Below are 14,272 nucleotides of genomic sequence, written 5' to 3' on the forward strand. Positions count from 1 at the left end.
TTCAGCCGCCCCCGGCCTGGCGCCGCCGCCGGTCTCCTCCGCGCCCCGGCCCGCCCCCTCTCGTGGTGCAGCCGGCCGGCGTGAGCGGTGACCGCGCTCCCGCCTCAGCTCATCCGCGGCACCGGTTTCCCTCTCCGCCCCTTCCTCCCCTTCCTTTCCCCCCGCTTCCCCCCCCGCCCCAGCTCCTTCTCCCGCCGGCCGGGCCCCGGAGCGCCGCCGCCGTCGGGGTGTGAGCGGGGCCCGGCGCCGTGCCGGGCCGTCCCTTCACCGGCGGGGCCATGGCCGCGAGCGCCAAGCGGAAGCAGGAGGAGAAGCACCTGAAGCTGCTGCGGGAGATGAGCAGCCTCCCGCCCAACCGCAAGTGCTTCGACTGCGACCAGCGCGGCCCCACCTACACCGACATGACGGTGGGCAGCTTCGTGTGCACCTCCTGCTCCGGCATCCTGTGAGTGCGGGCGGGGGGGCTCTCGGCTCCGGCCCCGGGAGGGGGAGGGCAGCCCCGCTGCCGGCGGCGTGACCTCCGCCCCTGGCCGGCCTCCGGGTTCGCTTCGCCGCCGGGAGACGCGGCTGCTGGGGCGGCGGCAGCGCAGCGAGCCGCTACGCGGGTGTAGCCTCTGATTTGGCTGCGCCGGCCGCTTCCCCTGGGGTCTGCTCTTCCTGCTGCCGCAGGGCAGCGGCGGCTGCTGGGGCAGCCACGTCGGAGGGGAGCAGGCGGGCGGTTTCCCGGCGAGGGGGATGGGACGGCTTTCTTGGGGTTTTTGCTAAACGTCCCCGTCGGAGCCCCGGCCTGAGGGATGGCGGTGGGTGTTCGGGTGTGCCTGGCGGGCAGCGGGGCAGCCTGGCGGGCGGCAGCACTCCGGACCCGTCCTGCCGCCGTTCCCAGGAGGTGTTTTCCTGCACGTACGGAGTGGAAGGGTTTGCCTGAGGGACGCACATGAAGCGGGGGCTCCACCGCCAGCCTGGAAATCACTTGGGGGTAGTTAATTAAACAAGTGTTTGGAGAATAGTTTTGGAAAGAGTAGGGTGCACATGGCTGAACAGTTAATTTTCATGGCAGTCTTGAAGACGTGGTGAGAGTAACCCTGTCGTGAACACGCAGTTTAACGTTTAAAGATCTTACTTTAGTATTAAATCGCCAGCCTAGCCTTCTGTGTATCAAATTAGGCTTGATAGTAGTTTATAAGACATCTCTCTAAACTCTAGCTTAGAGGATGAACTCTATCCTTAATAGTTTAATATGCTTGATCAGAGAAGTAGTAGAAGGTTTTTTCTTGCATCTATTGCTTCCTACGAACTATATATATAAACCTTAGAATGGGATTGGCTCTGATAAAGTGGCTTGCATTTTTCCTGTTCCTCATTCCTGCATGGGCCTCCCCCCTATGTCTCCTCCCTTTTCCACCCTTCCCCCTCTGAGACACTGTATGAAACTAACAGTTGAGATCAGTCAGTTCTGAATTGCAGTTACATGTATGTAAGTTGGGGAAGAACCCTACTGTCTTGAGTGTTACCGTTTCTGTAGCAAAATCTGTTTGCTTATTTATGCTTCTGTGGCATTATGCTTATGGAATGGAGTGGCCAAAGTAAGCAATAAATAGTATTTCAAAGGATACAGATCTGTGTTCGTAAGGGTTTGAGTTCATAAAAGGCATTCAGGAGCCTGAACTAGCTTCTGTCCCCTTACTAAGAAGGACTAAGTACCTCACACAGGCCTTCCAAGTAAGAGGTCTGGGGTTTTAGAACAAAGTTGTTAATTATATTGAGATTCAAAACAAAGTGAACATGTTAGTTCTGTGCTGAATTTACATGGAACAGGCTACCTTTTATACTACTAGACTACTAATTAGTCTGGTGGGGTTTTTTTCTTCTTACTTCTACTAAGTGTAGACTTTTGAACAGACTTGACTCAAATACAGAAAATACATTTGGGTTGTGGAACTGAAAGATTCTAGTTTTTAACTAGATACATGCTACTTAATCAGCCAGCTCTGGCTGTTGTTTGTTCTGTTAGCAAACTGTTATTTGTGCTGGCATGCGAAACTATTTTAAGGTACTGCACAGAGCTTATTTAATGGTTGCACATGTTCTTACTGGTTAAACTGACATGATAAACCTGCTCCTTGAGAATATGTTCCTTTATTTTTCAGGCTTCTTGATCTTAATAGACAGAAATATCATGAGTGCTGCTGAGATTTTTTGGTGTGCTCTCAATAGGATTTGTTCCTTTTGTCTGTTGGCTGGGAGGTATGGATTGCTGGAGTCCATAGTCCAGTGTACAGTAACCAAAGGGATGTACAGGCAGTGAGCTGGGGACACTCTCACTTGCGGTGAAGTTGGCCATGTTTGGATGTCAACATGCTTCAAGCAGGAAGACTTTTCCCGAAGAACAGTTGTTAATGTGTTGGTGTTCTAATAAAATGCAAATAGCTCTTTAGTTCTAAATATGCAGTGTTTTTGTGTTGCCATAAAAAAGAAACCACAAACAACATTTTTGGTTGTTGCAACTAGTAACACCTACTCTTAAAGCTAGAGTAAAGGACTGTTAAGAGGACAGAGTTTTCTGAAATAAATTTGGGCTTATTCTTTCATGTTAACTTCGAAATCCTTTCATAAATTGTATGTGCAAGACCATGTGTATTGGCTAACACCTTAGAACCTAGCCAGTGATCAGACTTAGTATAGAGAGAGGTCATGTCTTTTTCATAATTAGAAACTGTTATTTTTATCACTTCTGTCAGAATAGTCCTACATGCAACTTGTTTATTTCTAAATGCTTTTCACTGTAGAATTCCACAGTGGAGGGAAGTGACTTAGAAAGAAACCACATAGTGGCAAATAAGTGTAAAAGTAGTGCTGCTTCTGTAATGCTTAATGGCTGCTTGCATTCTACTTCATAATACTTGCTTTACTATAAGGTTTTAATAATCTTATTACTTCATCTTGTTTGTATGCTATGTGAATGACCTGCATTGCTTCTTGTTTTAATTTTTTTTCTAGTCTAGTATAGGAAGTATTGTTGGAGTCACATAGACCAGTCTTTTCAAGTATGAAGTGCCCAATGCAAGATTAAAATACTATTCATTCACAAGTCTCCTTCAGAAAGGTTGTTCAGTTAATTAAAAGTGTTTGCTTGATATAATCTTGGACAGGCATGTTGTTCTAGGTACAGTTAACTCTAAACTTTTAAAATCTGAAGAGTAACTTGTTTTCTTTTGCAAGTTTTCAAAGTATTTATTCATTGTCCTGGCAAGAACAATCTATTCAAACCCAAAACCTTCATTCTGGATCTGTTATTAGTTGCTATTAATGATTCTATGTGTAGACAGAGTGATACTGTTTATTACTGGGCTTAGTTTTCAAATACTGCCATTTTCTTAACTGTTTCCAAAGATAGTATGTCTAGCTTATTCAAGTACTACTAAAAATGATGAGAGAACTAGTGACTTTGCTACAGAGAGCTGTTTCTGACTTTAGTGTTGGAGGTGACACTTGTCAAGTTGAAAGTACGAATAACATAGAGGAGTTCCTGTTCTGTAATACCTAGGTTTAAAGTATTCTCATCAGACTGGGTTTAGCTGTACAGAATGGTATATGTGGGAGAAAGTTCATTGATAGTGGTGTGGATGGTGACTTCCTCTTCCCTTTTGTCCTGATTTTGTTAAAAACAAGACTGGTTCTCTTTAAGTGAAGAAATTCAATGAAGTGCGGGTAAACGGCGGGAGTAACTATGACTCTCTTAAGGTAGCCAAGAAAGACTGATAAGTTTTCCCACGTTCTGTTGTGAGAGGGGCATGTTTAAGGAGGGGTGGATGGAACAGGCGACTTGAATGGACCAGCTGAGTATTCCATCCCATAATCATCATACCCCCTATATAAGAGGGTTATCACAAGGGTCTGTTGGCTCAGGAAATGCTGGCAGAGAGATTCCTTGGTTTGACAGGAATCCTTTGGTTCAAAGGATGATGTTGGTAGCTGTTGTGTGTTGTGTTTCTGCATGCTACCACGTGTCCTGCTGACAATGACATCCTTCCGTTTGTATTATCAAATGCCTTTTTGCCTGGTGTCTCAACTGTCTGTGTGTATCTTTGCTTCCAAGCACTTCTGTACTGCTCTCAGTCAGCCCTCTCCCGACTTTCATAAAAAGAACAAGTTTTTAAATTCTTGAATGGAAAATATTCTGTTCCATCCTGAGTTCCTTCTGCAAGTGTTGTACTACAGAAATTTTTTTTTGAATATTGACTTTTTTTTTTTTTTAATCATGTGCTGATATGATTATTAGGACACTCCTACCCTTTCCCTCACTGCTGCCCTCCTTACCCCCTCCCTTCCAACCTACCAAGGAAGTCACTTGTTCAGATGTTTGCACTTCTAGCTTGTGTCAGGAAGGAGCAACAACGAATGTTTAGAACATGGTTACTGTGGGGAATGCGAAAACCCTTTTATGCTGTTTCTTACAATTATTAGATCACATGACCTTCTTTTGGCCTCTTGTAATATTGCTAGTTGAAATTTTAAATTTTCCTGGAGAAGGGGCTTCTGTATCAACCACACTGGAGTATTTGATGGCAAATATTAGTAACAAACTGAAAAATAAATTTTGTGCAGTAGTGGTGAATTATTGTCCCTTTCCCCAAAGTAAGTCTTGCAGAAATTAAAATAAACAGTGTTACAATGAAGGTGATTCTGGCTGTGTTGGCATGATTTTCCAGCCCTTTTTTTCCTTTGGAACATGTTTGGAATATGGCTCCATATTGTAATGTTTGTGTTTATATATATATTTAAGGGCATTTCCTATATTACTATATTTCTTGTTTTCAGCGTCATGGCTGGAGAGCAAAGGAAATGTCTGTACCACAGTGAATACTATGCAGTTCAAAAAGGATGTTTGTTTTTTCTGAAGAAAAGAGTTAAATTAACCTTGACCGTACCTCTAAATGTGTGTGTGAGCCTTTTGCTGTTAAAAATAAATGAGCTTGTGAGATGATGGAGGGTCTCCAGGGAGGTCTATGAGTATCAGGAGTGGCCAGTACTGGTTATATTCTCTTTTACTAATAACAGTAGCATAGAAGTAATAAGGGATGCTATGACATTGGGTTTTAAACTTGTTTTCCAGACACCTGGGGTTGTAGGATGCTCTATGGTGGCTTGGCATTTGACTTGCCTCATTAACTTCCTGCTTCTTAGGGGATCAGATTTTGCTGGCTTAGACTTGAGATCGTGTGAGAATCTGACACAGGGGTTGTTAGTGCTGTTGAGTTGCCACCTGTCCACCCTTCCTCCCACAGAAGTGACCCTCTCCTCCACTAGAATCCACTCTTTAAATGTCGTGGTTGTTTTTTTTGTGGTTTGTTTGTTTTTTCCCCATCCTAGCCCTGGCCTTTGCGGATAACTTTGCTGACATTTGATTGAGATGAATGCAAAAATGGCTGCTATGCCAACAATCACAAGTCCAACCATAATTTGCTACTAAATTGTGTTAGTAACAAATGTTCACTGCTTGTTGACAGTGTACTGAAGGTTTAATATTTCAGTTGCCAGACTTGAGAATCTTGTGTCCATGGCCCTAAAGCTTCCTTTGTTTGGGAGAGCACTGGTTTTAACAGTGCTCTTTGAAGAACAGAACTCTCCTGTTCTGCTCAGGTTCTCTGTAGCTGTCCCTATGACAGGCTATGTCACTAGAAGATTGGACTGATTCAGTGGAGAACAGTCTTACAGCTGGAAGTTCACAGTGCTGGAAGGTCACAGTGCTGTTCCACAGAAATAACCATTGCTGAGTATGAAGACGCTGGCAGCGATGAGTGGGATCTACGTGTGGGATGTTCTAGCTATGGTGTGCTGCATAAGTGCAGATGGCAGAATAGTCTTACTTGGTCATCTTTCCCAAGGGCCTCTTAGGAGACAGCTGCCATCTGGGTTAAGTGCTGAGATAGCATTTGGTTACTGTCTTACTCAGGAAGTCTGTAGTAGAGAAAGGAGTAACTGCTACTGCTGCTTGGGTGCAGGTTGCAATTATTTGTTCAGGGTCAATTTACATTTAGGCATTATTGGTTTGGACTAAGGGACTATAGTCCATTTTGTTCCCTGTTAAATGTGGAATACTGTAAAGCATTACAGTTGTGCAGACCACTTGTCAAATACATGGAAAGCAACAAAACAAGTGATAGATACTCCCCTCCATACCCCATAAAAAAGGTTTATTAAGTCCTCATAATTGATAATTGTACTTGGCTGTCTGCCAGTTAACTTCCCCCATATGTAGATGAGTTGTTTCTGAATCATTTGGGTCAAGTAATCTCTTTAGGTAAGAAAGGGTATAAAATGTCTTAGCCTTAGTACTTAGGCTGTTTCTTGAGTTTTGCTTCATAAATCCCCCAACTGCTCTGTTTTAGGGAGATTCTAGTCAGTTTGTAGGTATAATGTTATTGAAATGGGCTCGCGCTAGTTAGAAATCATAAAAAAGGGGTTTAGCTGGTCTAATGGTAGAATCAATTTATCTAAGGAACATAATGCACATGTTTTGGGTTGCATTTGTATGCTGTCTAATACAGCATCTTGTCTTGAATTCATTCTTCCAGTCTGAGTTATGCTGCTTTAGCATAAGAGGAGGCTTTTCCGAAGCTTCTCCCCACTCCTTGCCATGTTAAATAAAGATTACTTGTATGTGTAGTACTGCGGGTCGATAGTTAACTTTGCATTTATGGCTATTAAAGTTATAGTCAGGATTTCTAGTCTTCCTGATCCATGGATGTGGTGATGTGCTCTCATCATGCAGGACATCTGCCACTTCTGTGTTGTGAGCTGACCTTTAGGAGTGGGGCATGTCTTCCTCCTTTAGCAGGAGGATATAGAAGAAATGAGAATTCACCTTATCCCACATCACAGGTATAATGTGTAAATTGGGTAACTTCAAAACCTGAACCTTAAAACTTTAGAGCAGTCTTCACTGGAGGGAGCGCTATGTAGGAAGTCTCTAGTTAGGCTAAACAAAATCTAATCTGTGCTTTAATTACATTTAATATTACTGCTTAACAGAATTGAATATGCATGTTTGCTGATGTAAATGCTTTGAAGAGCCCTAGTAGATCAGTGTAGAGTGGGTGCTCCTTAAATAACTCGTGCAGTCCCTTTAAATTGTAAATAGCACTTAGCTATACTTACTGTAAAAATTATTTTCCAGCCCAAAATAGTGTGAAAGCTTATGTATACTACCTGTGCTGAAAAACATGTGAATAAGTTAGTGAATAACCCTAGCTTTTAAAATAGTCATTAAATCATTTACAGATATCTAACTGTGCATCTTAATTAGTAGGAGGAGACGGGACAGTGATTGCTGTAATATTTGATAGAGCATATTTATGTGAAATGCCAGGCGGATGCCAACTTTATTTCTGAGCTGTCACTTAATATACAATTCTGCAGTCTCGCTTAATGACATGTAATCGCTCATACGCACAGACCAAGAAGGTGTTTAAAACAAAAAAACAGAAGCACCACCACCCCCCCACCCCCCCCCCAAACCCTAACAACCAAATCTAATCCTAGCACCAGCTCTGAAACAATTAATTTTAACTGCATGGAACTCTTAGAGATTTTTTTTTGAAGTTGCATCATCTTGAAATGAGTATTTGCTTAAAAAAAATCCTAGACATCCTAGAAATTGTTTTAACACAGGATCAGAATTGTATTCTTACAGGTACAATATGAATTCATGTGTCAAGGTGAATTTGCAAGCTAAATGCGCAACAGTTTTTTTCTTTTATTATACTTACTCAAACTTACTCAAAAGTGCTAAAAATATTACTTAAAAGTTGAGTAGGAAGTGTTAATACTTGGAACATCAGATTTGTGTCATTTGCTGTTTTGATGGATAACAATTTAACTTCTGGTTAGTGTGCTTGGAATAATCAATAATAGTCATCTATAATTGGACGTCAGTGATTTTGTTGTTGTTAATGTGTGTTTTATTCCTAAAAGCAATCTGAACCAAACTTATAACGAAAGTGAAGTAAAGAATCTAAGCAATTAAGCTAACTTTTAGAAGTTAATTTGTCAGCAATTTGTTAGCCCCTTGTTACATCCCTGGAATGTTTCCCCAACTTCCTTTCTGGAAACTTTCTTCTCATATACATAACCACAGAATTTTGCATTCTTTGGTATCTCATAGTTAATGTACATTTCTTTTTTGGTTGTTTTTTTTTTCTGTTTTTGTTTTGTTTTGCTTGATGTGTTTGGTTTTTTGTGGGTTTTGTGTGTTTGTGTTTTTGTTTTAAGATGGTCTTGCAGAGATCCAGACCTGATTGAGTGTTAAACTAACCCTATTGCATTGCCTGAGTTAATGTGTCCACCGTTTGGCATATGTGGGATGTAATGTTCTTGTTTCCATTGAGCAAAACATGGCTTGATTTTAATTGCAAGTATTTGTGGGCAAAAGCAGTAGTTAGCATGTATTTCAAGAAAAAGCTTGAAAAGAAAGAAAGCTTTTTCTTATACTGGGAGTGTTGCTATCAAGATTTTTCTCTATGCTTGCAGGTTTTGACCGAACTGGGTTTGACAATGTCAGGCTTTGGCAGCACCAGGAATTTGAGGTTTTGTTGTAATAGCTCTGCTGCAGGTGGCTGTGGCATGGGTGCAAGAATGGTGCCCACCTTTGCTTAAGGGAGAACTGCTGAAGTTGGAGCTATTGCATTAGTCATGGTATCTCTCATTTGAGAGTACAATAAAAAGATTGTCTTTTTGCTTTTTGTTGCTGTTACTTGTGTAGTGTTCAGGAGGAGGAAGACAGACCTCCTCCAACAGATGGAGGAGCAAAAAGTAAACTAGAAAAAGGTGCTGGGAGGAAACAGGAAATATAGGTTAAAGCAAGAGAAAAGGAATCTGAGCTGGGGAGTTTAGCTTGAAGAAATTTAGTCTTTGGGTAGAAGTTGCAGTAAGAATAGGTTGAAGTGAGGGAGGAGTTAGAGGGGAAGAAAACTACAAGAGGGGGCTCAGGATTGAGAGAGGAAGGGTAGAGACAAGGGTGAACAAGTTTGGGGAAGCAGCTCAGGATTTCTAAAAAAGTCTGTTTTCGTAAATATGCATAGAAAGGGTCAGAGTGAGTTTTCCTGTGCAATTGTAAACATCGGTCTCCCCTAAAGCTCCGTTATTTGAGTTTGCATGCTGGATGTTATTTTGAGATGAGCTTACACAGCCTGAAGTTGTATGGCAGTACTAAAATAAGTGTTTTGCAGAGGTGGCTCCTGAATTTAAAACTGACTGACTTCTGGTTATAATGTGATTGTATGATGGCAGATTTCCTGAATACTGACCAAATACTGACTTCTTGCTGCTTCTTTTAGACGGGGCTTGAATCCACCTCACAGAGTGAAGTCGATTTCAATGACTACTTTTACACAACAGGAAATAGAATTTCTGCAGAAACACGGAAATGAAGTAAGTATTCTTTGGGGAATATCAAGTGGTTTTGGCACTTTAGTAAACTTTAAAACACTACTTAGGAAAACTTTTTCCTATTAAAAAGTAGATAGAAGTGTTTTAAAAACAACATCATTTGAAGTTATGCTTCTAAAGTGCTTGTTTCACTTAAGTAGCTGCTCATCATAATGTTTTGTGTTATTTCCCAGTGGAGACAATCTAGATTCACATGATCAGTGTTTCTGAATTGGTTTTTCTTTTGCTTTTGCGCAAGACAATATGCATCTGTCTTTTTCTGCAAGCCCAGACCTTGAGACTGACTGCAGCAGTGTTTCCTGAAAGAGCATACCATGACAAAAATAAATCTGTTGCTTGTAGCCGTATTTCTTCAGAGTGGGTGTCAGAAAGTCTTCTAGTAGTTTCAATAACCTCCTTTAATGGAAGTATACCAATGTTGAAAGTTCTGGAAGAGAGGAAGGAAAGGAAGAATTTTTTCCTCTAATGATATTATCTAATAAGTGTTCATATGTTTAGAGTGGCTTGGGACAGCTTTGAAGACACAAAGTTCTGCCTTTTTGTTCTTTTTAATAGATGAAAACTAAATATGAGGTAAATGTTAGATTTGCTCTATGGGGACACACGGAGCATGTGAACCCTGGGATGTGACTATTGCTGTCTGCCATTTGAGGATGAAGTTTTTATACCATACTACAGCATTAAGGATTTTAGAGGCAGCTTTTACTTCTGTTCTGAATTAGAAAATGTTCTATGTCACTTTGATTTTATCGGTGTTCTGTTTTAGTAGAACTATTGATTATAGGCTACAGAGTGTCTTATCAACATGTACTTGTGAAGCTTTGTGGGGTAGATCCCATCATTACCTAAAATGCTGATACTTGACTTTCTTAAACTTGGCCCATTCATAACTGTCAGGTTGAAGAATGAAAACAGAAGTAGCAATTTCTTTTTCTGTCCTGGTAAATATGTGTTATTTGTTGAAATGACTGTTAGAGGATGATTCCTCTAGACAGAGCTGGAACAAGGTCTGAACTCTTCCAGGCACTATAAAATACTCTTAATGGCTTTGACTGTTTATTTTTGTTTTAGCATATTAAAGCTGTATAACATTGCATATATATTTATATACATACGTTTGCATATATATGTATGGCATATTGCTGACTTTTTGCATAGGGTGAATAATAAAGAATCTTCCATGGGTTCAGCTATAGTGTGTTGGAGTCTCTTTTCCATGAGAGTAGTTTGTAAACTCCAGCTTTGCTTTAAGTTTCACAAGTGTAAAGTAAGATGTATGCGTACATGTGTGTCCCTCCCTCTGTTCTTCCATGCATCTGTTCTAACTTTAGTTTTTCACTAAATCTGCAATAGCCAGAGAATGCTACCAGTTTTATTTTTCACTGACCTGAAACCTTAAGTGATCCCTATTCAGTTGATTAGTGTAGCTGTCCTTCTCATTATAGACCTGACTAGTCTGCCAATCATAATGATTTAGTAGATGCATAATTTATTATTGACACAAAAAGGTTCATAGATCTCTGCAATGCTATACTGTGTTTCAAAAGCAGGGGTCTTTGTGTTTGCAGTGCTTATTCCTCTAAAGTATTACAGTAATTTAAATGAGCTACCTCATAAATGAAGATGTCCACCTGAGTTTAGTTTCGAGTTGTTGGATAGCAGCCCATTACCCTAATTCTAAAGTAACACTGAACAGATATTTGTAATTGCAGATGGTAGATTTAACAGGTGCTCAAATACTAAACAGAAATGATGTTGTTTTAAACACTGTTAGAAATTAAAAATTTAAAGAAGTTTCCACTTTATCATGCTGTATGTTGCCAGTAGTTATTAATAAATTAGCGTTTTGCTTTCTCTTGTTGGTATTGGACTTTGGAATGCTCACCTGCAGATAAGATAGTATCGGGCAGTTGAAGTTCATCTGACCTCACAAAAAACCTGCTTTGTGTAGCTGGCTCTTCAGCACAGATGGCTCTTGTGTATACATTAAGAAACTAAATTTTCTGCCATCTTGTTCAAACATGGAACTGTCCAATGTTTTTAGAATGTGGACATGTAAAAAAAGTACAGTCACTGAATGTTTTAGATGTAACATTTAGTTGTTTTAGTTCAGCTATACATATTAAACAAACCTCAACTTTTTTCAATCTAGTATGTTTAACTTCCATTTTTCTGTAGCTTGTAAAATACTTTCATTCCTGCTTTGTCTTTCCAGTCTTTCTCCACCATGGCCAAGGCCTCTGTGGTAAGCTTTCTTGCTTCCAGATGAGTAGGTAATGGTGCACAATACAGAACTTGTTCTGAATAGAAACGAAAATACCAAGGAAGCTTCCCTGAGATAAGGTAGTTATTAAGGTGGTGAGTTGTTCTTAGGGGAAGTAGTTTTCCACTCTCCTTCAAAGAGATTAAAGTCAAATGTGTTGTATGAGGTTGAAGTTCTCTTAAAGAAAAAAAAAAAAAAATCTCTGGAATGGTAACTTTTCCCCAGTTGTCACAAATTGCCATTTTTGGCACATGTGGGTAAAACATTTAGTTACTAAAGGGCTTCCACAAAGTGATTGCTCTGAGAAGAGATGATTATTCGAAGCAGCTTCTCTTCAGGTGAGAGATACCATCTTTTTCCTGTACGTATGTCTCCAAGGAAGGTCTTTCTGGCACAGGCAACTTGAACTTTTTTTCAGATGAGTTCTTACTGCTTCAAATACAGATTTAAATCTTTTTACTGTATTAGAAGACATCTATATTTTGGTGTTGCTTACTAATCAACAGGTATAAACAGATGTCCAGATTCTGTTTTTGTTTATGTTGGGGTTAGCTCATTTTTGCAGCAAGAATAGAGACATCTCCAAGCTGATATTCCTCAAGTGCTTTCTGAAGTCCTTTTGAAGGATAAAGGCAATTCTGACTCACTGGGTATGGTCGTCCCCCCCGCCTCCCCCCCTTATTCTCTTCATGAAGAGCAGTGTGAGGTATTCTCACACTGTATTTTCGTGTTAGGAACAATGAGGAAAAGAGTGATATGGAGATGGTTCTGTTTGAATGCTCATAATCAAGTGATGCTAATGTTGGTTAGGTCTCTGATTCAGTAGTGCAATGATAGTAGAAAGTGAACTCACTGCAGAAAGTGGAGGTGGCACTCATCTCATGTTGCTGTTGTAGCTGTGAGTATTTATTCAAGAGCTTTCCCCTGAAGCTGTAAAATAGTATTATGAGGGAAACCTGTTAGTTAATTTTTCTACCACACTTTTGAAAAGTGCTATATGTTTTTATGTTTTAGAACCTTCCCAAATAGCCTATTCTAATATGCATATGGTGGAAGAAAATTGTTTGGATGGTCTTGTATTTGGAAAAATCTGTGTTTATCTGGCAGCAAAGCTCATGTTTACCTGAGCTAATGAGTAGAATGCTATGCAGGTATGCCCAGCTGCTTGGGATTAGTTTCAGTGATTAATTTTGATTTTGTGCCAATCTTCCTGACTCTTGATAGCACCTGTGCAAGTGTTTCTTACCAATTTCCTGCATTCTAGATTCTAGCAGAACCTGCAGTTGCAGAACCAGCAGCAGTATGGAGCTGGTTCAGAGCTGGTGTTTGGCCTGACCAAAATGCTTTCCTAGAATCTCCTTTAGTGTGGAATGTGGCCTAGAAACCCCAGACTGGAAAGAGCAGCTGGAGCTGATGAGTCCTGACAGCATGAGCTGTGCAGTCAGGTGTTCTTGTAGAACATCCCTGGTTCTACTAATACGATATAGAGATATGTGAGCTGATTGTGTGTAGAACAGTGGCTTTGTTAGCAGGATTTACTAGATTGGACTCTGTGCTTATGAAAGCGGCTGTAGATTCTGGACCCAGACTGGCTTGGAAATCAGTATGCTGCCGGTATAAAATTCTTCTAACCTACAGAGATTAATGAATAATATTGACATCAGAAGTGCTGAATTACTAAACAAAGCTATAAATTGCTTACATAAGGGAACTGTTTCCAAATCTTTCTTCCTGTGGCGAGTGTTGTTTTGGAACATAGTTTTGTTGTGTGCTAATCTGTAATTCTTTGCACTGTCAGCATTATATTTAGTGCATATCTGAGGATATTTTATTGGTGGGGAGGGAGAGAAGAAGAAATCGAACTTGGCATTTAGGCCCCTGAAAGGTAATAAGTCACTAGAGCTTTTTAAACTAGACTAATGTGTAATCTTCCTATGCAATGGTACATCTGGATCGGAACAAGAAATGCTCTATGCTGTAGGTTTTCTAGGTAAAGTGTAGATTCTACCAGGAGAAGTACTTGTCGTATTATAGCTTTTCCTTGCCGTGCTGCCTTTACGATATACAAGAGAAGGCAGCTTCATGAGCAAAAACTTAATTTTGCTGGCCTAACTGAATTTTTATTATGCCTAACTAGCACAACTATGCTAACAGGAGTTTTTGAAGTGTGGTGGCTTGATGTGTTGTGTAAGCAGAAGGCCTTTGTCTCTCCCATATCCGCCTTCCCACACACACACACTGGAGATTTGTATCAGTGAAATAGTTAGGCATGGCAAAGTGTTGTTTGGTAGCTGAAATATGTAGCACTGGGATATAAACAACTGAAATCTCAGATTGTTTGAGGCTTTCTGCAAAATTTGGTGGATACTACTGATTTTGGTTTTTAATTGGAAGTCTTTTAATGTGCCTGTCCTTCCCACCTTCCCAACTCTGTAAAAACAGACACACAAAAATCCTGAACATCACAACAAACCTAGAAATAAACCCAAAAGCTAAATGTTTGTGAAAAACAGGTACATTTATGTTCTTTTTACACTGGGTTTTAAACCAAAAGCCTTTTGG

At 40.5% G+C, this 14,272-nt stretch overlaps 2 protein-coding genes across 10 annotated transcripts in view; one reads left to right on the forward strand and one right to left on the reverse strand.

Moving 5' to 3' along the window:
* Positions 1-18: 18 nt before the first annotated feature.
* AGFG1 (ArfGAP with FG repeats 1) overlaps positions 19-14,272 on the forward strand; it is a 33,738-nt gene continuing 19,484 nt past the window's right edge. For 2 of the 7 annotated variants that reach the window (XM_065844491.2, XM_065844495.2), the window contains exons 1-2: positions 20-445; positions 9,336-9,429. In XM_065844491.2, the coding sequence (XP_065700563.1) occupies positions 279-445; positions 9,336-9,429 (261 nt within the window). In that variant the 5' untranslated portion in view covers positions 20-278. Of the gene's footprint in view, positions 446-9,335; positions 9,430-14,272 lie in introns of all 7 variants that reach the window. The other 5 variants (XM_065844493.2, XM_071812486.1, XM_065844494.2 and 2 more) reach the window with 5 other exon arrangements.
* LOC136105213 (thiamine transporter 2-like) overlaps positions 7,543-14,272 on the reverse strand; it is a 37,359-nt gene continuing 30,629 nt past the window's right edge. Inside the window, exons 6-7 of one of the 3 annotated variants that reach the window (XR_011740489.1) lie at positions 12,564-12,640; positions 7,543-9,874 (exon numbers count right to left, since the gene is read on the reverse strand). Coding sequence is in view for 2 of the 3 variants with exons in the window: in XM_071812491.1 (XP_071668592.1) it covers positions 9,833-9,874 (42 nt within the window). In the remaining variant the exon portion in view is untranslated. Of the gene's footprint in view, positions 9,875-12,473; positions 12,641-14,272 lie in introns of those variants that run through there. The other 2 variants (XM_071812491.1, XM_071812492.1) reach the window with 2 other exon arrangements.

Source organism: Patagioenas fasciata, chromosome 9 (genome assembly GCF_037038585.1).
Source record: "Patagioenas fasciata isolate bPatFas1 chromosome 9, bPatFas1.hap1, whole genome shotgun sequence".
Classification (NCBI taxonomy): domain Eukaryota; kingdom Metazoa; phylum Chordata; class Aves; order Columbiformes; family Columbidae; genus Patagioenas; species Patagioenas fasciata.